The sequence below is a fragment of the Ranitomeya imitator genome, chromosome 3 (genome assembly GCF_032444005.1).
Source record: "Ranitomeya imitator isolate aRanImi1 chromosome 3, aRanImi1.pri, whole genome shotgun sequence".
In the NCBI taxonomy this organism is placed as follows: Eukaryota; Metazoa; Chordata; class Amphibia; order Anura; family Dendrobatidae; genus Ranitomeya; species Ranitomeya imitator.
Genome location: NC_091284.1, coordinates 99,038,679 through 99,065,385, shown reverse-complemented (window position 1 = coordinate 99,065,385; position 26,707 = coordinate 99,038,679). Strand labels below are relative to the sequence as shown.

The window sequence follows — 26,707 nt, the reverse complement described above, 5'->3', positions numbered from 1 at the left end:
CAGCCAAACAAGTTCAAGCTGCCCTGCAGTCCAAGGGTACAACAGTGTCAACCCGTATTATCCGTTGGCATCTGAATGAAAAGGAAATGTATGGTAGGAGACCCAGGAAGACCCCACTTCTTACCCCGAGACATAAAAAAGCCAGGCTGGAGTTTGCCAAAACTTACCTGAAAAGGCCTAAAACATTTTGGTACAATGTTCTCTGGTCAGATGAGACAAAAGTAGAGCTTTTTGGGCAAAGGCATCAACATAGAGTTTACAGGAGAAAAAAAAGAAGCATTCAAAGAAAAGAACACAGTCCCTATAGTCAAACATGGTGGAGGTTCCCTGATGTTTTGGGGTTGCTTTGCTGCCTCTGGCATTGAACTGCTTGACCGTGTGCATGGCATTATGAAGTCTGAAGACTACCACCAAATTTTGCAGCATAATGTAGGGCCCAGTGTGAGAAAGCTGGGTCTCCCTCAGAGGTCATGGGTCTTCCAGCAGGACAATGACCCAAAACACACTTCAAAAAGCACTAGAAAATGGTTTCAGAGAAAGCACTGTAGACTTCTAAGGTGGCCAGCAATGAGTCCAGACCTGAATCCCATAGAACACCTCTGGAGAGATCTAAAAATGGCAGTTTGGAGAAGGCACCCTTCAAATATCAGGGACCTGGAGCAGTTTGCCAAAGAAGAATGGTCTAAAATTCCAGCAGAGCACTGTAAGAAACTCATTGATGGTTACCAGAAGCAGTTGGTCGCAGTTATTTTGGCTAAAGGTTGTGCAACCAAGTATTAGGCTGAGGGTGCCAAATACTTTTGTCTGGCCCATTTTTGGAGTTTTGTGTGAAATGATCAATGTTTTGCTTTTTGCTTCATTCTCTCTTTTGTGTTTTTTCATTTAAGACAAATTAAATGAAGATAATAATACCAAAGAATTTGTGTTTGCAATCATTTTCAGGAAGAAACTGAGTATTATCTGACAGAATTGCAGGGGTGTGAATACTTTTGGCCATGACTGTATATCCAGCAGGATCGTTGGCCAATAATTGTTAAAAATATGTTTGCGATGTTCTCCAAATTAAACTGTTTATTTTCCCCAACAAGTAACATCTAGGAATTGTAGATGGATAAAAACATTGTTGGCAACTATAGGTTTACCTGTCATCATCCTCAGCTAGAGAGACTTTCTCAAAGTGCAGGTGAAGGCGTTGTGCTGAAGGAGCCTCTAGAACCCAATGGCAGGTCAGGTTATTGCTGTAGTTTCCTGGGAAATTGGGTGACACCAGACGTCCAGTAGTGATATTTCTTAGGAGACCTCCACAGGCAGCTAGATAGAAGATTTAAAGGTAGAAAAATAACAAATGTGCATTGTAGAGCCTCTATTATTCATGAAATGCAATTCACTTGTCTTTACTTAGTTGCCACCATGTTATCATACATGGAGGTAGCTAGAGTGGCTCTTGTCAAGACTGGGAAATTTCAATCAACACACAGAGCTCCGACCAGTAAGACATGACCCATGGCTGTATGACATTTGATGAGCAATTTTTATTGTAGAAATGCAAGAGGCATGGACTCGCGTGACATGTATGTACTGTGGTTTGCAAAAGTAACCACCCCACATGGGTTTTTACCTATAGAATCACATTCCTACTTAAATTTAAATATTTTTGTAATTTGATTTGTGTGTGATGCATCAGCACTAAATAATCAGAGTTGGTGAAGAGAAGTGAGAGAAATATAGGCATAAATTAAATTTATGGGATCAAATAACTAAAAATTGGCATTTGCATATGTATTCCCTCTTTTGCAATATAGCCCCTAAACATTTCTGGTGCTAGCAATTACCATCATAAGTCACATGCTTAGTGACAGGAAGTCCACCTGTGTGCAATCTAAGCGCACATGGTTTGTCAGTATATATACTTTACCTTTTCTGAAAGGCCACAGAAGCTGCAACACCATTATGCAGGAGGAACCAAACAACACTATGAAGATCAAGGAGATATTCAAACAAGTCAGAGACAAAGTCATTGAGATGTGGAAGTCAGGGTTGGGTTATAAAAAATTTCAAATCCATTATCATCAAATGGAAAGAACATGATACCACAACAGACCCTCTAAAAGAGGGCTGCCCACCAAAACTCTCAGCCCGAGCAAGGAGGGCATTAATCAGAGAGACAGAACAGAGACTAAAAGTAACCCCTGAAGGAGCTGCATAATTCCCAAGCAGAGACTGGAGTATCTGTTTAAACACACTAAGCTGTACACCCCATAGAGGTGGCCTTTATAGAGGGGTGGGCAGAAAAAGCATTTACTTACACACAAAAATTATAAGGCTCATTTTGAGTTTGCCAAAAGACAAAATGTATGTATGGAGGAAGATGTTGTGGTCAGATGAGACCAAAATTTAAATTTTTGGCCAAAGATAAATGTTATGTCTATTGCTAAACCAACACAGCTCATAACCATAAGAACATCATCCCCACAGTGAAACATGATAGTAGCAGCATCATGCTGTGGGGATGTTTTTTTGGCAGCAGCGACAGGGAAAATAGTCTTAGTCGAGAGGAAGATAGATGGAGTGAAACAGGGATATTCCTGAGCAAAACCTGTTTCAGTCTGTCATTGATTTGAAACTGGGACAGAGGTTCACCTTTCAACAAGACAATGACTCAAAGCATACTACTAAAGCAATCCTCAAGTGGTTTAAGGGGAAGTGTGTAAATATTTTGGCGTGGCCTAGTCAAAGCCTAGACCTTAATGCAATTGGAAATCTGTGGTCAGACTTGAAGATTGCTGCTCACTAGTGATGAGCGAATAACATTGTTGCTCGGGTCTCAACGCGCATGCTCGGGTGATCTCCGAGTATTTGTTAGTGCTCGGAGATTTAGTTTTCGTCACCTCAGCTGCATGATTTATGGCTGCTAAACAGACTGAATACATGTGAGGAATGCTTGTTTGTTAGGGAATTCCCACATGTATTCAGGCTGTACAGCAGCCGTAAATCGTGCAGCTGAGGTGACAAAACTAAATCTCCGAGCACTAACAAATTCTCGGAGATCACCCGAGCATGCTCGGGGAGACCCATCAATAATGCTATTCGCTCATCACTACTGCTCACCATAGGAAACCATCTAACTTGAAGGAGCTGGAGCAGTTTTGCCTGGAGGAATGGGCAAAATACCATTGACAAGATTTGGAAAGCTCATAGAGACCTATCCAAAGCATCTTGCAGCTGTAATTGCAGCAAAAAGAGTTTCTACAAAATACTGACTTTAGGTGGGTGAATAGTTAAGCGCACTGAAGTTTTCAGTTATTTTCTCCTAGAAAGAAATAAAACTGAATGCTTACAATTGTAGGCATGCTCTTTACATGAACTGATACAAACCCTCAAAAAACAGTGAAATTCTAGGTTGTGATGTAGCAAAACACTTAAAATGACAAGGGTGTGTGTGAATATTTTGGATAACCATTGTAATTCTACCAGTCTACAAAGCGATAGTGTGCCTTCATCTGTAATATTCAGTTTAGTTCTGGGCACCAGTTCGTAGAACTATCCTGAAGCAAGAAAGAGTACAAATAAGACACAAATCTGATAAGGGGCAGGTAGGATCTTAAGATATGAGGAGAGATTAAAAGAATTAGGCAACCTTTCAGATGATTCATGCTTCCCAAACCATGGGCAGCATAAATCTTAGCATAACTGCAGCCAGGTATATTAACGCTGTGGTGTTTCAAATAAAATGTACTTTGAAGATCTGAGGACTACTATAACAATAGACTAGATTAGTCTGGCGTTGCTCCTGCTTCTTCACAGTGCCACTACAGGTGATTAACAGGTTTCTCCCTTGTGTGTACACAGGGTGAGACCTTGCAATCACCTGTAGCAGTGCTGCGAAGAGCCAGGGGGGACCATGGCCATAAACCAGACTGGTCTGGCTATCTTCGCCACTGGCCCTTGAAAGTACAGTTGTGCTCAAACGTTTACATACCGCGGCTGATTTTTATGCTTTCTTGGCCTTCTTTCAGAGAATATGAATGATAACACCAAAACTTTTTCTCCACGCATGGTTAGTGGTTGGGTGAAGCCTTTTATTGTCAAGCTACTGTTTTCTATTTTTAAATCATAATGACAGCCCAAAACATCCAAATGACCCTGATCAAAAGTTTACATACCCTTGTTATTTTTGGGCCTGACAACATACACAGAAGTTGACACAAATTACTATGAATGGCTACTAAAGATAACACGCATAAAAGCATGTATACATAAAAACTGAGTGATTTTCTGGGATCCAGACAGACTCTTGCATCTTTCATCCAGCCACTGACATTTCTGGATTGTGAGTCATGGGGATAGCAAAAGAATTGTGAACAGAACTACAGGAAAAGGTAGTTGAACTGTATAAAACAGGACAGGGATACAAAAAGATATAATGCCAGTCATCAGCGTTCAAGCTGTGATTAACAAATGGAAAATCAGGGGCTATATAAAAACAAAATCAGAGACAGGTAGACCAGGGGTCCCCAACTCCAGGCCTCGAGGGCCGCCAACAGTGCAGGTTTTCAGGATTTCTTTAGTATTGCATCGGTGGTAATGTGATCATCTGCACAGGTGATGATTTCAACCCCTGTGCAATACTAAGGAAATCCTGAAAACCTGCACTGTTGGCGGCCCTCGAGGCCTGGAGTTGGGGACCACTGAGGTAGACCAACAAAAATGTCATCCACAACTGCCAGGAAAATTGTTAGAGATGCAAAGAAAAACCCACAAATAACATCAGCTGAAATACAGGACTTTCTAAAAACTAGCGGTGTGGCTGTCACAATAAGGAGGCACTTGAAGAAAAATGGGTTGCATGGTTGAGTCACCAGAAGAAAGCCATTACTGTGCAAATGCCACAAAGTATCTCGCCTACAATTCGCAAAACAGCACAGAGACAAGCTTCAAAACTTCTGGAACAAGGTAATTTGGTGTGATGGGACCAAATTTGAACTTTTTGACCACAACCATAAATGTTACATTTGGAGAAAGGTCAACAAGACCTATGATGAAAGGAACACCACTACTACTGTAAAGCCCGGAGGTGGATCGCTGATGTTTTGGGGATGTGTGAGCTACAAAGGCACAGGAAACTTGGTCAAAGTTGAAGGAAAGATGAATGCATCATGTTATTAGCAAATTCTAGAGGCAAATTTGCAATCATCAGCCCGAAAGCTGCGCATGGGACGTACTTGGAAGTTCCAACATGACAACAATCCTAAACACAAGGCCAAGTCGACCTGTCATTGGCTACAGCAGAGCAAAGTGAAGGTTCTGGAGTGGCCATCTCAGTCTCCTGACCTCAATATCATTGATCCACTCTGGGGAGATCTCAAGCGTGCAGTTCATGCTAGGCAGCCCAGGATTTTACAGGAATTTGTGGCTTTTTGCCAAGGAGAGTGGACAGTTTTACCATGTGAGAAAATAAAGAACTTCATCCACAACTACCACAAAAGACTTCAAGCTGTCATTGATGTTAGAGGGGGCAATACATGGTATTAAGAAATGAGGTATGTAAACTTTTGATCAGGGTCAGCTGGATGTTTTGGGTTATTATGATTTAAAAAGAGAAAACACAGTACTGTAGTTTGACAATAAATGGCTTCACCCAACCACTAACCATGAGTGGAGAAAAAGGTATCAAAGTCAGGTATCAAAGTCAGGTATCAGACTCAAGTATCAGAATCAGGTATCAGAGTATTTCTGATGTTTGACTTTGATACAGTATGTGATCGTGTCCTAAAATGAACACTGTACAGATGTCTTTTTTTTCAACCATACTAACTATGTAACACTATAGATTTTGTCCCACTGCACTTATCTTAATAAGATGGATCCCTTTACCACCAGTAACATGTGGCTAGTAAAACTCTGCAGCTCTTAGAAGCAGCTAAAACAATACTGGAATGATATCCTGTCAGGAGCATAACGACCGCGGTCGCAGAGGTCTTGGTCAAGGCTGAGCCCGCCGACACCTGCACAAACTTCAACTGAACATGTGGTCCTTGAACATCTATTCAGCTAAAGTGTATTGTGGTGCATAGACCAATCGGGTCCGTGTGCTGCAGTACACACTGCCGGTCAATCAGAGGCACAGAATAAGAAACATATATATCAGGATGGGACCCAGGATAAAGGACATGTATACCAGGATGGGGGAAATATATACCAGGATGGGGAGGCCCCGGTCCAAATCTTTCACCGGGGCTCATTGGACTCTAGTTACGCAACTATATCCTGTTTAGAAACTTATACTAAGATGCAGAAATGTGTTTTATTTTTTTCTATTTCATTATTTCATTATTATGTGTTGCAGACTACCAATTAGCAACTTAATGGATTATACCAGAGCTACATCAGAACAGCTGCGTGATGTGTTCAAGGTAGGAAGGTGAAGTTGCGGTAGTAAACAATAAATATAATGGCGTAGGTTATGTTGATTGGATTTAACCATATGTTTCTGATGGTAGAGACTAGTTGTAGAGCTATAACTGCACATATTATAAAATCTCTTTAATGGACTGAATTACCACTGTTTTTGCCAAGCTATTTAGCAAACATCCTAAAATGTATCATGTCATGATGGCTAACAAATGATTGTACAAAGTTCAAAGTTGTGCATGATGCTGCTACAAATAATCACTTTTCCATATAGTGGTTGTCCCAAGAGCATTATTCAAAACTCCATAGATCATGTTACAAAATACAACTTTTAATAATTGTATGCTTTTGTATATACTGGCAGCACGGTGGCTCAGTGGTTAGCAGTGCAGTCTTGCAGTGCTGGAGTCCTGGGTTCAAATCCCACCAAGGACAACATCTGCAAGGAGTTTGTATGTTCTCTCTGTGTTTGCGTGGGTTTCCTCCGGGTTCTCCGGTTTCCTCCCACATTCCAAAGACATACTGATGAGGAATTTAGATTGTGAGCCCCATTGGGGACAGCGATGATAATGTGTGCAAACTGTAAAGCGCTGCGGAATATGTTGGCACTGTATAAAAATAAAGATTATTATTATACATTATTGTTGCTATGTTCCTGTCCTGAGCTTTGCATAGTGTCTGTTAATAACTAGTAATGAGGTCAATGAAATAGAACAGTAGCATTAGCGATTGCCGATTCTGTGGTTCCCTGGGATATAAACTTCAGCCAGAGAAATCTGTCAGCGGCTTTGTCATAGAGAAAACAGGAGCGTATGACCGAGCTGAGTGTTCCTGTGTATGGGGTCTCGCGAGAGATAGCTGTCAGCCGAATAATCGCATTTGGCCAACAGCTAGCTATTGTGTATGGGGGCTTTAGATTTATCCAAGGACAATATCTTACAGATGTTACATTACATTAGGGGTTAATGGACCTGTGGATGTTCGGGTTTGGCTGAACTTCAGTCCAACGTTTGATTCGGGTACCAGAACTTTACCCCGGACCACCTTGTTCCATCTTGTTGGTATGTAGCATATGAGGTGGCAAGTGGGAAGGCAGTAGTGATGCTGCAACGCAGACAGACAAGCAGCAGGGTGAGAACTCTAAAAGCGCACACACTGCCCAGACTTTCAGTAGCAGCTCTGACACATATAGGTTCTTTTTAAGGAAGCTCTGCACGACCAAATTCAGCACATGTACCAAGCAAGGTGTGTGCTTCAAACTGGCTAGGCCCAGAGCTGCTACAAGATTTTGCCCATTATCGCACACCACCAGGCCGGACTTGAGGTTTACTGGCACCAACCACTCATCTGTCTGCTGTTTGAACCCTGTCCACAGCTCCTGCGCAGTGTGGGATTTGTCCCCCAAACATATGAGTTTCGGAACAACCTGGCTGCACTGAAGTTGATGGTGCAGGTCTTACTGGGACCTAATGAGGAGGCAATAGAGGAAGTGGAGTGGGAGGCAACATGGATAGGGAAACGTCTAGCAATCCTCAGTGGTGGTAGGACATACGCTAGAATGCCTTCTGCCTCTGTCCCAGCCACCACTACAATACCCAGTGGACAGTAAGGGAGATATAGCGTCCCTGGCTGTGCTTAGTGGTCCACGTATCAGTGGTTATGTTGACCTTGCCACTGATGGCATTGCGTAGTGCACACCTGATTTGGTCCCTATATGTGTGCAGCGCAGGGATGGACCAACTGGAAAAGTAGTGGCGGCTGGGAACAACGTACTGTAGGACAGCCACAATGTCACGCCGATAACGGCGATAAGGGCAGGACGGCGTACTGGGACCCGCACCTGTCCCTGCCACTATAATGGGGCCCTGGATTTCCCTTATCTCAGGGGTACCTATGATGGTTCGGAGGCCTGAGCCGCCAGCATATCCCTGTCTCCTGTGCAGGCCCTATCAGTGGCCCCCTCTCCCCCCCAGGGAGGTGGACTGCACCAGTGTATAAATACAACAATAAACAGGGTATACAGACAAGGTAACTAAAAGACTCAAACTCACCAAATGCTCACACAACCACAGAGGAAACACAGAGATGGGAAGAGAAGGAAAAAACTAGGAAGGAAAACAGGTTTAACATGCAACCAAAACAGCACCAATCTCTGTAAATAAACCTCCAAGCTCCAACTCTATGCTCCTTCAATCTCCAAGCCAGGCAGCAGAACTGATCACTGACAATAGCTGTAGTCAAGGCTGGGTCTATATAGAGGAGAAGATCCACTTCAGCTGAGAGACCCAGCTCACAGCAACTCAGCAACAAGGTTAACTCCTGCACTGCTGGCACAAAGCAGCCAGGTCAGAATACAGGAGAAGAGCTTCTGTTCACTGTGTGTGAACGAGGCCCAGAGCGCTGCGGTTCTCTGGAACCTCTCTGTCGCGGTAGCCCTGTGACACACAACCATCAGTTTTTTAAAACTGTACATCTTCAGCAGCTGGAACAGCAGCATTTCATTGACCAGTCATTTGGAAATGTCATTCTGGACCATGGTTTGTGGGTGGGTATAGGGATATTTCCGCTTTCTTTCGAGGGTTTGGGGGATGGAGAGCTGAACACTTCCATGGGACGGTGTGGAGATGCTCCTTGACATTGCTGGTAGTGTCGGTGGTGCTTTCACATCCTCTCTTTGTGGGGAGGCAGGTGGCCCTGTTGATCGTGAGAGGGAGAAAGAGGCCGAAACCGCAGTGGAAGAGGGAACAGGAGGAGGCTCAGATCTGTTATTCTTTTTAGGGTGTGTACTTTGCAGCCTTTCAACAAACCTTGTTTGGCTGGTGAACCCGAACAGTAGCATGGACTTCCGTTTAGAAGTCCGTGTTCACGGTTTGGCGCTGGATACTAGGTGTCTGGTACAAACCTTGAACTTTACCTTTCGTGTTTGCTCATCCCTAATTACTATGTTTTACCGACTTAACAGGAATCATCCTTTCCATACATCTATCGTCTGTGCCAATTACTAAATGTTAAATGGCTGGCAATGGTACACTTGTCCTCTTGCTTTAATAGAAAAAAGGCTGAAATTGCATGTGGTTAAGCTGTAGTTTTGGGCTCATTTATTAAAGGCAAAGTTTAAAAAAGACACAATTAGTAGCATAAATGTACTGCAAAACCCTATAATAAATAGGGTGCAATGCTCGCCAGCTATACTCCTGTTAGCAAACAGTTATACGAATCAGAAAATGTACCACCGATCATGTCTCTTGTGTAATTCAGGAATAGGTTTTCCATTTTTCACGTTTGCTTCCTAACATGATGCGCTCTTAATGGAGTTGTTTAAGTGCTCTTACCACTGATCAATAGAAACTCCTCCGTAATGTCAAACAAACAACAAAAATCCAAACTAATTACAAATGACAGACAGTAATTGATCACATAACCATTGTCTCCTTAATCCTAGTACAGTGCAGAGGAACACTGAACCACAGAGCAGAACTGTGTGGCTTCCTAATGTCTTCTCTGCTTTGGAATTTTCACAATTGCTGCAAAGTTTAGACGAACATAAATCAAACATGAGATTTTATCTAGCATCAACTAAAACCATTCAGTGAATTATATCACTGCACATTATACCTAGTGCTATTTACAACCCCTTAAATAGCTTTCCAATGTTGTCCAGCTGTCTAAGGAGTCATTCAGACATCCATGCAAATCGGTCCGATCTTGGACTGCAATGTACAGACTGGCTGCGGGTCTCCCGACCCAAGCGTCAGGGTGTTATATATTTCTATGAACCTATCATGCTTGGGTTGGGAGACCTACTGCCATTAGTGATCCATGCTTGGATCAATTTGCATGGACGTCTGCATGAGCCCTTACTGAATGCATGGCTACTGGGAGGAAATGATCTTTACTTCCCCAAGGAGCTGCCAGCTTTCAGTCATTGAGGTGTGCACGGAGTGGCTTCAGTCACTGCTTGAGGCATTGTGAGCAGTGGCTGTAAGCACACCCGCACTTTAATTTACAGCTCGCTCTGCACTGATACACTGCAGAGGGTGCTGTCAATCAAAGTGTTGGGGCGTGCTTACAGTTGCCATTCACTGTATAGTGAGCAGTGACTGTAGCTACTTCTATGACGGAAAGCTCCTGGGAGAGGAACATCATTTTCTCAGGGTAACTGTGCCTTCAGTAATAGAAAAAAACTTGGCACTCAATTGGTAGTGTAGCTTGAAAATAAATCATTTAATGTGCATCCATAGGCAAATGGTTGAACGTTTTCGGTCCACATCCGGACCTTCATCAGAACAAATTACTGGTACCGTGAGCGCTCACCCTCCGCGACCCCGTCGCATACCACTTTGCGCTGACGCATGAGGACTCACCACGGCATCCAGGCATTTTGAAACCATTGTTGGATCTGCGAACGGTAGGACATTAACATTAGCTACAGTACCAATAATAGTGCCAAGTTTTTTTCTAATTCTGGATATTTGGGGATGGATACCCTACTGGAACACCTCCCCTCCTTCAGTGTATGAGTGCCGTGTTCTACTACCTCAACTTGTGCCTTCAGTAAGGCATTCGGGCATTTTTGGAATGCTATTAACCTACAGATTATCCCTATATCTGCAAGTTAGTAGAGTTTTTGGACTTGACAGATCCCCTTTAGATTATTTGATGAAGAAATATTGCAGTGAAAAGTTTTCCTCAACTCAGTATTTCTTGATGCAGATTTGGCATAGTCTTTAATTGAGTCAATATTTTGTCTTGGGGTGGTGCAATGTACAGGTGTATAAAAAGTAGATATCAGCACATTTAAATTTATATCACTGTAGTAAAAGTAGACTGCGCCCAGAAATGGCAGAGCTTTAAGTCAGTTGACAATCAAGCATTTATGATAGCAGAGCGCGATCCTAAAAAGTAGCACATACAGTGGGGCAAAAAAGTATTTAGTCAGTCAGCAATAGTGCAAGTTCCACCACTTAAAAAGGTGAGAGGCGTCTGTAATTTACATCATAGGTAGACCTCAACTATGGGAGACAAACTGAGAAAAAAAAATCCAGAAAATCACATTGTCTGTTTTTTTAACATTTTTTTTGCATTTTATGGTGGAAAATAAGTATTTGGTCAGAAACAAACAATCAAGATTTCTGGCTCTCACAGACCTGTAACTTCTTCTTTAAGAGTCTCCTCTTTCCTCCACTCATTACCTGTAGTAATGGCACCTGTTTAAACTTGTTATCAGTATAAAAAGACACCTGTGCACACCCTCAAACAGTCTGACTCTAAACTCCACTATGGTGAAAACCAAAGAGCTGTCAAAGGACACCAGAAACAAAATTGTAGCCCTTCACCAGGCTGGGAAGACTGAATCTGCAATAGCCAACCAGCTTGGAGTGAAGAAATCAACAGTGGGAGCGATAATTAGAAAATGGAAGACATACAAGACCACTGATAATCTCCCTCGATCTGGGGCTCCACGCAAAATACCACCCCATGGGGTCAGAATGATCACAAGAACGGTGAGCAAAAATCCCAGAACCACGCGGGGGGACCTAGTAAATGAACTGCAGAGAGCTGGGACCAATGTAACAAGGCCTACCATAAGTAACACACTACGCCACCATGGACTCAGATCCTGCAGTGCCAGACGTGTCCCACTGCTTAAGCCAGTACATGTCCGGGCCCGTCTGAAGTTAGCTAGAGAGCATTTGGATGATCCTGAGGAGTTTTGGGAGAATGTCCTATGGTCTGATGAAACCAAACTGGAACTGTTTGGTAGAAACACAACTTGTCGTGTTTGGAGGAAAAAGAATACTGAGTTGCATCCATCAAACACCATACCTACTGTAAAGCATGGTGGTGGAAACATCATGCTTTGGGGCTGTTTCTCTGCAAAGGGGCCAGGACGACTGATCCGGGTACATGAAAGAATGAATGGGGCCATGTATCGTGAGATTTTGAGTGCAAACCTCCTTCCATCAGCAAGGGCATTGAAGATGAAACGTGGCTGAGTCTTTCAACATGACAATGATCCAAAGCACACCGCCGGGGCAACGAAGGAGTGGCTTCGTAAGAAGCATTTCAAGGTCCTGGAGTGGCCTAGCCAGTCTCCAGATCTCAACCCTATAGAAAACCTTTGGAGGGAGTTGAAAGTCCGTGTTGCCAAGCAAAAAGCCAAAAACATCACTGCTCTAGAGGAGATCTGCATGGAGGAATGGGCCAACATACCAACAACAGTGTGTGGCAACCTTGTGAAGACTTACAGAAAACGTTTGACCTCTGTCATTGCCAACAAAGGATATATTACAAAGTATTGAGATGAAATTTTGTGTCTGACCAAATACTTATTTTCCACCATAATATGCAAATAAAATGTTAAAAAAACAGACAATGTGATTTTCTGGATTTTTTTTCTCAGTTTGTCTCCCATAGTTGAGGTCTACCTATGATGTAAATTACAGCCGCCTCTCATCTTTTTTAGTGGTGGAACTTGCACTATTGCTGACAGGCTAAATACTTTTTTGCCCCACTGTATTAGTGTCATATGCGTGCAGCGTGCCTAGAAGAAAGCAAAGTCCTTTGGGTATTTTGCAATCAGCCTTTTCGTGTTTTAATCCATCTTTCACAACATACTAAAAAAAATTCACATACTAACAGAATTTATAACCAAAACATTAAAAATCTCTCAGAAAATACATATTAGGTGTAATCTCTCTGTAAATGGGAATCCAATATCAACATCCACTTTAAATCTGCTATATAATACAAAATGTCCCCTGCAGTAACTGAAGCAGATTGTTGGAAAAGGTGTCCTCAGGTGTATTAAAAAAATGTAAAGTGTGAATATTCACTAGATGATGCCATAAGAGCTCAGAAATGATTACACTGATCGACACATTTTTAATAGTTCAATGAAAGCTGTCAATTGGCTCTGGTTTCTGTAATATTGAAAAGCTTTCTTTTTACTACTACATAAATTGTGTAGATAATGCATGGAATTTTAAATATGATTTCTACAAACATAAAGATGCACATAGAGGAAACTTAATTAAATGTATGTAATTAAATGTACTATAACATATGTAAACCACAGTGAAAATTCTAATTGGAATGCACCATGCAGAAATAGCAATTGGCAGTAGGATCGGATGCTCTCTCTAGACTATTGAGACTACGAAAGGCATAGTGTTATGACCTGGTGGTTAGGAGCACCCGGAATGACCTGATAGTTAAACCTCATACAGGACGAGCTCTGGGATGTGGGAACTCTGCTGACCGCAAGCCCTAATCCTATCACACACACTAGAAATAGCCGTGGAGCGCTCCTGACCAGACCCTAGGCGCCTCGTCACAGCCTAAGAACTATCTAGCCCTAGAGATGGAAAATAAAGCCTACCTTGCCTCAGAGAAATTCCCCAAAGGTAAAGGAAGCCCCCCACATATATTGACTGTGAGTAAAGATGAAAGTCACAAACTCAGAAATGAGACAGGTTCAGCAAAGGGAGGCCAGACTTACTAAATAGACAGAGGATAGGAAAGGTAACTTTGCGATCAGCACAAAAACCTACAAAAGACCACGCAGAGTGTGCAAAAAAGACCTCCGCACCGACTCACGGTGCGGCGGGGCCACTCTGCATCCCAGAGTTTCCAGCTAGCAAGACAAAATCATGATAACCAGCTGGACAAGAAACAATGAGCAAAAATAATAATCAGGAACTTAGCTTCTGCAGGAGAAGACAGGACACCAGACAGATCCAGGAGCGAACTGAACCAATGCTAAAACATTGACAGCTGGCATGGAGTAACGATCTGAGAGGAGTTAAATAGAGCAGCCAACCAAAGAACAAACCACGTCACCTGTGTAAGGAACCTCAGAAGCCGCAGCTTCACTCATAGCCACCAGAGGGAGCCCATAGACAGAACTCGCCGAAGTACCATTCATGACCACAGGAGGGAGCTCGACAACAGAATTCACAACAGTACCCCCCCCTTGAGGAGGGGTCACCGAACCCTCACCAGAGCCCCCAGGCCGATCAGGATGAGCCAGATGAAAGGCACGAACAAGATCGGCAGCATGAACATCAGAGGCAAAAACCCAGGAATTATCTTCCTGACCATAACGCTTCCACTTGACCAGGTACTGAAGTTTCCGTCTCGAAACGCGAGAATCCAAAATCTTCACCACATACTCCAACTCCCCCTCAACCAACACCGGGGCAGGGGGATCAACGGAGGGAACCATAGGCGCCACGTATCTCCGCAACAACGACCTATGGAACACATTATGGATGGCAAAAGAAGCTGGAAGGTCCAAACGAAATGACACAGGATTAAGAACTTCAGAAATCTTATAAGGCCCAATGAAATGAGGCTTAAACTTAGGAGAGGAAACCTTCATAGGAACGTGACGAGATGACAACCAAACCAAATCCCCAACACGAAGTCGGGGACCAACACAACGCCGGCGGTTAGCGAAACGTTGAGCCTTCTCCTGGGGCAATGTCAAATTGTCCACCACATGAGTCCAAATCTGCTGCAACCTGTCCACTACCGCATCCACACCAGGACAGTCCGAAGGCTCAACCTGCCCTGAAGAGAAACGAGGATGGAAACCAGAATTACAGAAAAAAGGAGAAACTAAAGTAGCCGAGCTGGCCGGATTATTGAGGGCGAACTCAGCCAAAGGCAAGAAGGACACCCAATCATCCTGATCAGCAGAAACAAAGCTTCTCAGATATGTCTCCAAAGTCTCATTAGTTCGTTTGGTTTGGCCATTAGTCTGAGGATGGAAAGCCGAAGAAAAAGACAAATCAATGCCCATCTTAGCGCAAAAGGACCGCCAAAACCTTGAAACAAACTGGGAACCTCTGTCCGAAACGATGTTCTCTGGAATGCCATGCAAACGAACCACATGCTGGAAAAACAATGGCACCAAATCAGAGGAGGAAGGCAATTTAGATAAGGGTACCAAATGGACCATCTTAGAGAAGCGATCACAAACCACCCAAATGACCGACATCCTTTGAGAAACAGGGAGATCTGAAATAAAATCCATAGAAATATGTGTCCAGGGCCTCTTCGGGATCGGCAAGGGCAAAAGCAACCCACTGGCACGAGAACAGCAGGGCTTAGCCCGAGCACAAGTCCCACAGGACTGCACAAAAGAACGCACATCGCGTGACAAAGAAGGCCACCAAAAGGATCTAGCCACCAAATCTCTGGTACCAAAGATTCCAGGATGACCAGCCAACACTGAACAATGAATCTCGGAGACAACTCTACTAGTCCATCTATCAGGGACAAACAGTTTCTCCGTAGGACAACGGTCAGGTCTATCAGTCTGAAACTTTTGCAGCACACGCCGCAAATCAGGGGAAATGGCAGACAAAATTACCCCTTCTTTAAGAACACCCACCGGCTCCGGAACACCCGGAGAGTCAGGCACAAAACTCCTTGACAGGGTGTCAGCCTTCACATTCTTAGATCCCGGAAGGTAGGAAACCACAAAATCAAAACGGGAGAAAAAGAGCGACCACCGAGCCTGTCTAGGATTCAACCGTTTGGCAGACTCGAGATAAGTTAAATTCTTGTGATCCGTCAAGACCACCACGCGATGTTTAGCTCCTTCAAGCCAATGTCGCCACTCCTCGAATGCCCACTTCATGGCCAACAACTCCCGATTGCCCACATCATAATTGCGCTCAGCAGGCGAGAATTTTCTAGAAAAGAAGGCACGGGGTTTCATCACTGAGCCATCAGAACTTCTTTGCGACAAAACAGCCCCTGCTCCAATTTCAGAAGCATCAACCTCAACCTGAAAAGGGAGCGAAACATCTGGCTGGCACAACACAGGGGCAGAAGCAAAACGTCGCTTTAACTCCTGAAAAGCCTCTACAGCCGCAGAGGACCAATTGACCACATCAGCACCTTTCTTGGTCAAATCAGTCAACGGTTTAGCAATACTGGAAAAATTAGCGATGAAGCGACGATAAAAATTAGCAAAGCCCAGGAACTTCTGCAAGCTCTTCACAGATGTCGGCTGAGTCCAATCGTAAATGGCCTGAACTTTAACAGGGTCCATCTCGATAGTAGAAGGGGAAAAAATGAAACCCAAAAATGAAACCTTCTGAACTCCAAAGAGACACTTTGACCCCTTCACAAACAAGGAATTCGCACGAAGGACCTGGAACACCATTCTGACCTGCTTCACATGAGACTCCCAATCATCCGAAAAGACCAAAATGTCATCCAAATATACAATCATGAATCTATCCAGGTACTCTCGGAAGATGTCATGCATAAAGGACTGAAACACCGATGGAGCATTAGAAAGCCCGAATGGCATAACCAGGTACTCAAAATGGCCCTCGGGTGTATTAAATGCCGTTTTCCATTCATCACCCTGTTTAATTCGCACCAGATTATACACCCCTCGAAGATCTATCTTGGTGAACCAACTAGCCCCCTTAATCCGAGCAAACAGATCAGACATCAGCGGCAAAGGATACTGAAATTTGACTGTGATCTTATTAAGAAGGCGGTAATCAATACAAGGTCTTAAAGAGCCATCCTTCTTGGCCACAAAAAAGAACCCTGCTCCCAATGGTGACGACGACGGGCGAATATGACCCTTCTCCAAGGATTCCTTTATATAACTCCGCATAGCAGCGTGCTCTGGCACAGATAAATTAAACAGACGGCCCTTAGGAAACTTACTACCGGGAATCAAATTAATAGCACAATCGCAGTCCCTATGAGGAGGTAGGGCACCAGATTTGGGCTCCTCAAATACATCCCGGTGATCTGATAAAAACTCAGGGACTTCAGAAGGAGTGGAAGGCGAAATTGACAACAATGGAACATCACCATGTACCCCTTGACAACCCCAGCCGGACACAGACATAGATTTCCAATCCAACACTGGATTATGAACCTTAGCCATGGCAACCCCAAAACGACCACATCATGCAGATTATGCAACACCAAAAAGCGAATATCCTCCTGATGTGCAGGAGCCATGCACATGGTCAATTGCGTCCAGTATTGAGGTTTATTCTTGGCCAAAGGCGTAGCATCAATTCCTCTCAATGGAATAGGATGCTGCAAGGGCTCCAAGGAAAAACCACAGCGCCTGGCAAACTCCAAGTCCATCAAATTCAGGGCAGCGCCTGAATCCACAAATGCCATAACAGAATATGACGACAGAGAGCAAATCAGAGTAACGGACAAAAGAAATTTTGACTGTACAGTACCAATGGTGGCAGACCTAGCGAACCACTTAGTGCGCTTAGGACAATCGGAGATAGCATGAGTGGAATCACCACAGTAAAAACACAGTCCATTCCGACGTCTGTGTTCTTGCCGTTCAGCTCTGGTCAAAGTTCTATCACACTGCATAGGCTCAGGCCTATTCTCAGAGAACACCGCCAAATGGTGCACAGCTTTGCGCTCACGCAAGCGCCGATCGATCTGAATGGCCAATGACATAGACTCATTCAGACCAGCAGGCGTGGGAAATCCCACCATGACATCCTTAAGGGCTTCAGAAAGACCCTTTCTGAAAATTGCCGCCAGGGCACATTCATTCCACTGAGTAAGCACAGACCACTTTCTAAACTTCTGACAGTACACCTCCGCCTCATCCTGACCCTGACACAAAGCCAGCAAGATTTTCTCTGCCTGATCCACGGAATTTGGTTCATCATAAAGCAATCCTAGCGCCAGAAAAAACGCATCAACATCACGCAATGCAGGATCTCCTGGCGCAAGGGAAAATGCCCAGTCTTGAGGGTCACCACGCAATAAAGAAATAATGATTTTTACTTGTTGAGCGGGGTCACCAGAGGAGCGGGGTTTCAAAGCTAGAAACAGTTTACAATTATTTTTGAAATTCAGAAACTTAGATCTATTTCCAGAAAATAAATCAGGAGTAGGAATTCTAGGCTCCAACATCGGATTCTGAACCACAAAATCTTGAATGTTTTGTACCCTTGCAGTGAGATGATCCACACAAGAGGACAGATCTTGAATGTCCATCTCTACACCTGTGTCCTGAACCACCCAAAGGTTTAGGGGAAAAGAAAGACAAAACACAGTGCAAAGAAAAAAAAATGGTCTCAGAACTTCTCTTATCCCTCTATTGAGATGCATTAATACTTTGGGCCAGCTGTACTGTTATGACCTGGTGGTTAGGAGCACCCGGAATGACCTGATAGTTAAACCTCATACAGGACGAGCTCTGGGATGTGGGAACTCTGCTGACCGCAAGCCCTAATCCTATCACACACACTAGAAATAGCCGTGGAGCGCTCCTGACCAGACCCTAGGCGCCTCGTCACAGCCTAAGAACTATCTAGCCCTAGAGATGGAAAATAAAGCCTACCTTGCCTCAGAGAAATTCCCCAAAGGTAAAGGAAGCCCCCCACATATATTGACTGTGAGTAAAGATGAAAGTCACAAACTCAGAAATGAGACAGGTTCAGCAAAGGGAGGCCAGACTTACTAAATAGACAGAGGATAGGAAAGGTAACTTTGCGATCAGCACAAAAACCTACAAAAGACCACGCAGAGTGTGCAAAAAAGACCTCCGCACCGACTCACGGTGCGGCGGGGCCACTCTGCATCCCAGAGTTTCCAGCTAGCAAGACAAAATCATGATAACCAGCTGGACAAGAAACAATGAGCAAAAATAATAATCAGGAACTTAGCTTCTGCAGGAGAAGACAGGACACCAGACAGATCCAGGAGCGAACTGAACCAATGCTAAAACATTGACAGCTGGCATGGAGTAACGATCTGAGAGGAGATAAATAGAGCAGCCAACCAAAGAACAAACCACGTCACCTGTGTAAGGAACCTCAGAAGCCGCAGCTTCACTCATAGCCACCAGAGGGAGCCCATAGACAGAACTCGCCGAAGTACCATTCATGACCACAGGAGGGAGCTCGACAACAGAATTCACAACAGTACCCCCCCCTTGAGGAGGGGTCACCGAACCCTCACCAGAGCCCCCAGGCCGATCAGGATGAGCCAGATGAAAGGCACGAACAAGATCGGCAGCATGAACATCAGAGGCAAAAACCCAGGAATTATCTTCCTGACCATAACGCTTCCACTTGACCAGGTACTGAAGTTTCCGCCTCGAAACACGAGAATCCAAAATCTTCACCACATACTCCAACTCCCCCTCAACCAACACCGGGGCAGGGGGATCAACGGAGGGAACCATAGGCGCCACGTATCTCCGCAACAACGACCTATGGAACACATTATGGATGGCAAAAGAAGCTGGAAGGTCCAAACGAAATGACACAGGATTAAGAACTTCAGAAATCTTATAAGGCCCAATGAAATGAGGCTTAAACTTAGGAGAGGAAACCTTCATAGGAACGTGACGAGATGACAACCAAACCAAATCCCCAACACGAAGTCGGGGACCAACACAACGCCGGCGGTTAGCGAAACGTTGAGCCTTCTCCTGGGGCAATGTCAAATTGTCCACCACATGAGTCCAAATCTGCTGCAACCTGTCCACTACCGCATCCACACCAGGACAGTCCGAAGGCTCAACCTGCCCTGAAGAGAAACGAGGATGGAAACCAGAATTACAGAAAAAAGGAGAAACTAAAGTAGCCGAGCTGGCCCGATTATTGAGGGCGAACTCAGCCAAAGGCAAGAAGGACACTCAATCATCCTGATCAGCAGAAACAAAGCTTCTCAGATATGTCTCCAAAGTCTCATTAGTTCGTTTGGTTTGGCCATTAGTCTGAGGATGGAAAGCCGAAGAAAAAGACAAATCAATGCCCATCTTAGCGCAAAAGGACCGCCAAAACCTTGAAACAAACTGGGAACCTCTGTCCGAAACGATGTTCTCTGGAATGCCATGCAAACGAACCACATGCTGGAAAAACAATGGCACCAAATCAGAGGAGGAAGGCAATTTAGATAAGGGTACCAAATGGACCATCTTAGAGAAGCGATCACAAACCACCCAAATGACCGACATCCTTTGAGAAACAGGGAGATCTGAAATAAAATCCATAGAAATATGTGTCCAGGGCCTCTTCGGGATCGGCAAGGGCAAAAGCAACCCACTGGCACGAGAACAGCAGGGCTTAGCCCGAGCACAAGTCCCACAGGACTGCACAAAAGAACGCACATCGCGTGACAAAGAAGGCCACCAAAAGGATCTAGCCACCAAATCTCTGGTACCAAAGATTCCAGGATGACCAGCCAACACTGAACAATGAATCTCAGAGACAACTCTACTAGTCCATCTATCAGGGACAAACAGTTTCTCCGTAGGACAACGGTCAGGTCTATCAGTCTGAAACTTTTGCAGCACACGCCGCAAATCAGGGGAAATGGCAGACAAAATTACCCCTTCTTTAAGAACACCCACCGGCTCCGGAACACCCGGAGAGTCAGGCACAAAACTCCTTGACAGGGTGTCAGCCTTCACATTCTTAGATCCCGGAAGGTAGGAAACCACAAAATCAAAACGGGAGAAAAAGAGCGACCACCGAGCCTGTCTAGGATTCAACCGTTTGGCAGACTCGAGATAAGTTAAATTCTTGTGATCCGTCAAGACCACCACGCGATGTTTAGCTCCTTCAAGCCAATGTCGCCACTCCTCGAATGCCCACTTCATGGCCAACAACTCCCGATTGCCCACATCATAATTGCGCTCAGCAGGCGAGAATTTTCTAGAAAAGAAGGCACAGGGTTTCATCACTGAGCCATCAGAACTTCTTTGCGACAAAACAGCCCCTGCTCCAATTTCAGAAGCATCAACCTCAACCTGAAAAGGGAGCGAAACATCTGGCTGGCACAACACAGGGGCAGAAGCAAAACGTCGCTTTAACTCCTGAAAAGCCTCTACAGCCGCAGAGGACCAATTGACCACATCAGCACCTTTCTTGGTCAAATCAGTCAACGGTTTAGCAATACTGGAAAAATTAGCGATGAAGCGACGATAAAAATTAGCAAAGCCCAGGAACTTCTGCAAGCTCTTCACAGATGTCGGCTGAGTCCAATCGTAAATGGCCTGAACTTTAACAGGGTCCATCTCGATAGTAGAAGGGGAAAAAATGAAACCCAAAAATGAAAACTTCTGAACTCCAAAGAGACACTTTGACCCCTTCACAAACAAGGAATTCGCACGAAGGACCTGGAACACCATTCTGACCTGCTTCACATGAGACTCCCAATCATCCGAAAAGACCAAAATGTCATCCAAATATACAATCATGAATCTATCCAGGTACTCTCGGAAGATGTCATGCATAAAGGACTGAAACACCGATGGAGCATTAGAAAGCCCGAATGGCATAACCAGGTACTCAAAATGGCCCTCGGGTGTATTAAATGCCGTTTTCCATTCATCACCCTGTTTAATTCACACCAGATTATACACCCCTCGAAGATCTATCTTGGTGAACCAACTAGCCCCCTTAATCCGAGCAAACAGATCAGACATCAGCGGCAAAGGATACTGAAATTTGACTGTGATCTTATTAAGAAGGCGGTAATCAATACAAGGTCTTAAAGAGCCATCCTTCTTGGCCACAAAAAAGAACCCTGCTCCCAATGGTGACGACGACGGGCGAATATGACCCTTCTCCAAGGATTCCTTTATATAACTCCGCATAGCAGCGTGCTCTGGCACAGATAAATTAAACAGACGGCCCTTAGGAAACTTACTACCGGGAATCAAATTAATAGCACAATCGCAGTCCCTATGAGGAGGTAGGGCACCAGATTTGGGCTCCTCAAATACATCCCGGTGATCTGATAAAAACTCAGGGACTTCAGAAGGAGTGGAAGGCGAAATTGACAACAATGGAACATCACCATGTACCCCTTGACAACCCCAGCCGGACACAGACATAGATTTCCAATCCAACACTGGATTATGAACCTTAGCCATGGCAACCCCAAAACGACCACATCATGCAGATTATGCAACACCAAAAAGCGAATATCCTCCTGATGTGCAGGAGCCATGCACATGGTCAATTGCGTCCAGTATTGAGGTTTATTCTTGGCCAAAGGCGTAGCATCAATTCCTCTCAATGGAATAGGATGCTGCAAGGGCTCCAAGGAAAAACCACAGCGCCTGGCAAACTCCAAGTCCATCAAATTCAGGGCAGCGCCTGAATCCACAAATGCCATAACAGAATATGACGACAGAGAGCAAATCAGAGTAACGGACAAATGAAATTTTGACTGTACAGTACCAATGGTGGCAGACCTAGCGAACCGCTTAGTGCGCTTAGGACAATCGGAGATAGCATGAGTGGAATCACCACAGTAAAAACACAGTCCATTCCGACGTCTGTGTTCTTGCTGTTCAGCTCTGGTCAAAGTTCTATCACACTGCATAGGCTCAGGCCTATTCTCAGAGAACACCGCCAAATGGTGCACAGCTTTGCGCTCACGCAAGCGCCGATCGATCTGAATGGCCAATGACATAGACTCATTCAGACCAGCAGGCGTGGGAAATCCCACCATGACATCCTTAAGAGCTTCAGAAAGACCCTTTCTGAAAATTGCCGCCAGGGCACATTCATTCCACTGAGTAAGCACAGACCACTTTCTAAACTTCTGACAGTACACCTCCGCCTCATCCTGACCCTGACACAAAGCCAGCAAGATTTTCTCTGCCTGATCCACGGAATTTGGTTCATCATAAAGCAATCCTAGCGCCAGAAAAAACGCATCAACATCACGCAATGCAGGATCTCCTGGCGCAAGGGAAAATGCCCAGTCTTGAGGGTCACCACGCAATAAAGAAATAATGATTTTTACTTGTTGAGCGGGGTCACCAGAGGAGCGGGGTTTCAAAGCTAGAAACAGTTTACAATTATTTTTGAAATTCAGAAACTTAGATCTATTTCCAGAAAATAAATCAGGAGTAGGAATTCTAGGCTCCAACATCGGATTCTGAACCACAAAATCTTGAATGTTTTGTACCCTTGCAGTGAGATGATCCACACAAGAGGACAGATCTTGAATGTCCATCTCTACACCTGTGTCCTGAACCACCCAAAGGTTTAGGGGAAAAGAAAGACAAAACACAGTGCAAAGAAAAAAAAATGGTCTCAGAACTTCTCTTATCCCTCTATTGAGATGCATTAATACTTTGGGCCAGCTGTACTGTTATGACCTGGTGGTTAGGAGCACCCGGAATGACCTGATAGTTAAACCTCATACAGGACGAGCTCTGGGATGTGGGAACTCTGCTGACCGCAAGCCCTAATCCTATCACACACACTAGAAATAGCCGTGGAGCGCTCCTGACCAGACCCTAGGCGCCTCGTCACAGCCTAAGAACTATCTAGCCCTAGAGATGGAAAATAAAGCCTACCTTGCCTCAGAGAAATTCCCCAAAGGTAAAGGAAGCCCCCCACATATATTGACTGTGAGTAAAGATGAAAGTCACAAACTCAGAAATGAGACAGGTTCAGCAAAGGGAGGCCAGACTTACTAAATAGACAGAGGATAGGAAAGGTAACTTTGTGATCAGCACAAAAACCTACAAAAGACCACGCAGAGTGTGCAAAAAAGACCTCCGCACCGACTCACGGTGCGGCGGGGCCACTCTGCATCCCAGAGTTTCCAGCTAGCAAGACAAAATCATGATAACCAGCTGGACAAGAAACAATGAGCAAAAATAATAATCAGGAACTTAGCTTCTGCAGGAGAAGACAGGACACCAGACAGATCCAGGAGCGAACTGAACCAATGCTAAAACATTGACAGCTGGCATGGAGTAACGATCTGAGAGGAGTTAAATAGAGCAGCCAACCAAAGAACAAACCACGTCACCTGTGTAAGGAACCTCAGAAGCCGCAGCTTCACTCATAGCCACCAGAGGGAGCCCATAGACAGAACTCGCCGAAGTACCATTCACGACCACAGGAGGGAGCTCGACAACAGAATTCACAACAACATAGATTGTCTGTTTCCCATTCAACCATTCCGTGGCCCACTAGAGGGTCCGGCAATATTTTAGAAATTAAAGAAGTATGCCGGAATATATTAATTTTCATCATATAAAGTGGATATACAGTATAAACTTTGCACACCCCTGTGAAAATCCCATGTTTTTTGTCATGTAAAAAAATCACACCAAGAAGAATCATTTCAGAACTTTTTCCACCTTTAAGGTCACCCATAATCTCTACAAATCCATTGAGGAACAAACTGAAAGAATTTTGAGGGGAGAAGTAAAAATAGCAACTATAATAATGTGGTTGTATAAGAGCAACCTCTTATAATTGGGAATGTGGATGTGTTTAGACACAGTCAATCACATTTACACTCATGTTACATAGTAGTCAGTACACTGCTGTCATCATTTACAATGATTCTGATTAACCCCATATAAAGTTAAGCTGTTCTAGTAGGATTTTCCTGACATTTTCTTTGTTTCATATTACAGCAGAAACCCATGGGCCGTAAACAACTAACAACACAGCAAAGGGATCTCATGGTTGAAAGCTATCAGGAAAAGGAAACAAAAAGTTTTCCAAGGCATTAGCTATACCATGGAACACTATGAAGACCGTTATAAAAAAGTGGTCTAAATTTGGCACAACAGTAAACATTTGCTGTTATGTTTGCAACAGTGATATTACCTAGAACTGAATGCCGCTCAAAAATCGTGAAAAGACAATAAAGTTGGTCCGAGAAGCTTCCAAAAGACCCACAGCAACATGAAAGGAGCTGCAGGAGTTTTGGCAAGTACTGGTTGTGTACATTGACAACAATCTCTTATATTCTTCATATGTCTGGTCTGTGGGATAGGATGGCAAGACAGAAGTATTTTCTTACAAAGAAAAACATCCAAGTGTAATAAGGATCAGTAAAATCCCTGAAGAGCCCTTGCAGGATGGACCGTTAATGAGTAGAGACTGCCATCTGCTGGCCAGGCAAAATCAAACGGACCAAATTTTGTTGAAAAATTTACAGGTTGAGCGACTTCGAGTGCTGGCAATGATCGGGTAACTTACAGGAAGGACTTCCTTCATATAAAAGCCCTGGGCCACAAATCACAGGCAGATTTGACCTAGGGAAGAGAGCAAAGCAAAGAGACGCCACTAAGACGAGTGCGACAGGCCTCAGTGGGAAGTCTATATTACCAAGGTGCCATTTATCACCAGGCAAGGTCTGGATTCGTCAAAGCAAGCCGTACGCCAGAAGTGATCTGACCCTCAGCAAATGCCCAAAAACAAAATGTACCTAGCAGCAGGGTCGGTAAACATAAAACTTAACCTTAAATAATGTACATAACATAAACACATTACTAACAATGCATAATAGGACAACAGTGCAATATTGTAAAGTGCCATGGGTCATGATAGGGTAGCTGACACATATCTGTCAGTTCTTTGAGGCTACATGAACTAAATGTAGTTAGCTTTGTGAGGCATTGCTATTTGGTTTCTTTGAACCCCCTGATGAACCCCCCAAATGGTGGGAGAAATGCATTGGGGTGCTTACATGACCCAAGGGGTAATCTATTGACAGCTTGACCACTAGGGTACCACCCTTGTAAGGGCGGCAGCAATGCAGGGGCACGACACAGAGTTATAATTATAATACACATTTTCTCCCTAGTGCTGTCCCCTTGAGTATGTTACATGACCCTAAATGTAACGGATCCTTTAATCCTGAAGTAAGTCCATATGACTGGAATTGAGGAAAACCTGCTTGGGGTGAGATTGAACCAGTTTTTTACTCCAGCACGGTTTGGTTTTGAGCACTGGCACTGTATAATTTTGCACTGTTGTCCTATTATGCATTGTTAGTAATGTGTTTATTTTATATACATATTAAAGGTTAAGCTTTATGTTTACCGACCCTGCTGCTAGGTACAAGGTCTGGATTCCCCTCAGGAGAATTTCAAGTTCAAGTTCAGGACCTGTCAAGAGATGAGGCCTAGTCCTCTGCACCCCAAGCCTAAGAGACTTCCGCCTATGGTCAAGCCGAGAAGATCCGTGAGACTGAGACAGGAGAGGCATGCCTGCAATTGCTCTGCAAACTCCCCTAATCCCTACTCCTAGTAAAGAACTGTTCATCTGTTCTTCAGTCCTCCCCATCCACCTCACCTCCTCCTCAAAACTGTTCCTTAACATACAATCCTCTGTCTCCAAACACAGACAGCCCCCTCATGCCCTCTCCTGCTCCCACCTGCTAACACTTTCTCTGCTCTTTCTCACTGCTGGTGATATCTCTCCAAATCCTGGTCCTCCTCACCACATTCCCACAGTCATTTCTACCTCCCATTCACGCTCTATCACAACCT

At 44.3% G+C, this 26,707-nt stretch overlaps 1 protein-coding gene across 2 annotated transcripts in view; it reads right to left on the bottom strand.

Annotated features, from left to right (window-relative positions):
* SEZ6 (seizure related 6 homolog) overlaps positions 1 to 26,707 on the bottom strand; it is a 955,889-nt gene that overhangs the window by 113,773 nt on the left and 815,409 nt on the right. For both annotated transcript variants that reach the window (XM_069761206.1, XM_069761204.1), the window contains exon 6: positions 1,143 to 1,311. In XM_069761206.1, coding sequence (XP_069617307.1) covers positions 1,143 to 1,311 — 169 coding nt within the window. The remainder of the gene's footprint in view (positions 1 to 1,142; positions 1,312 to 26,707) is intronic.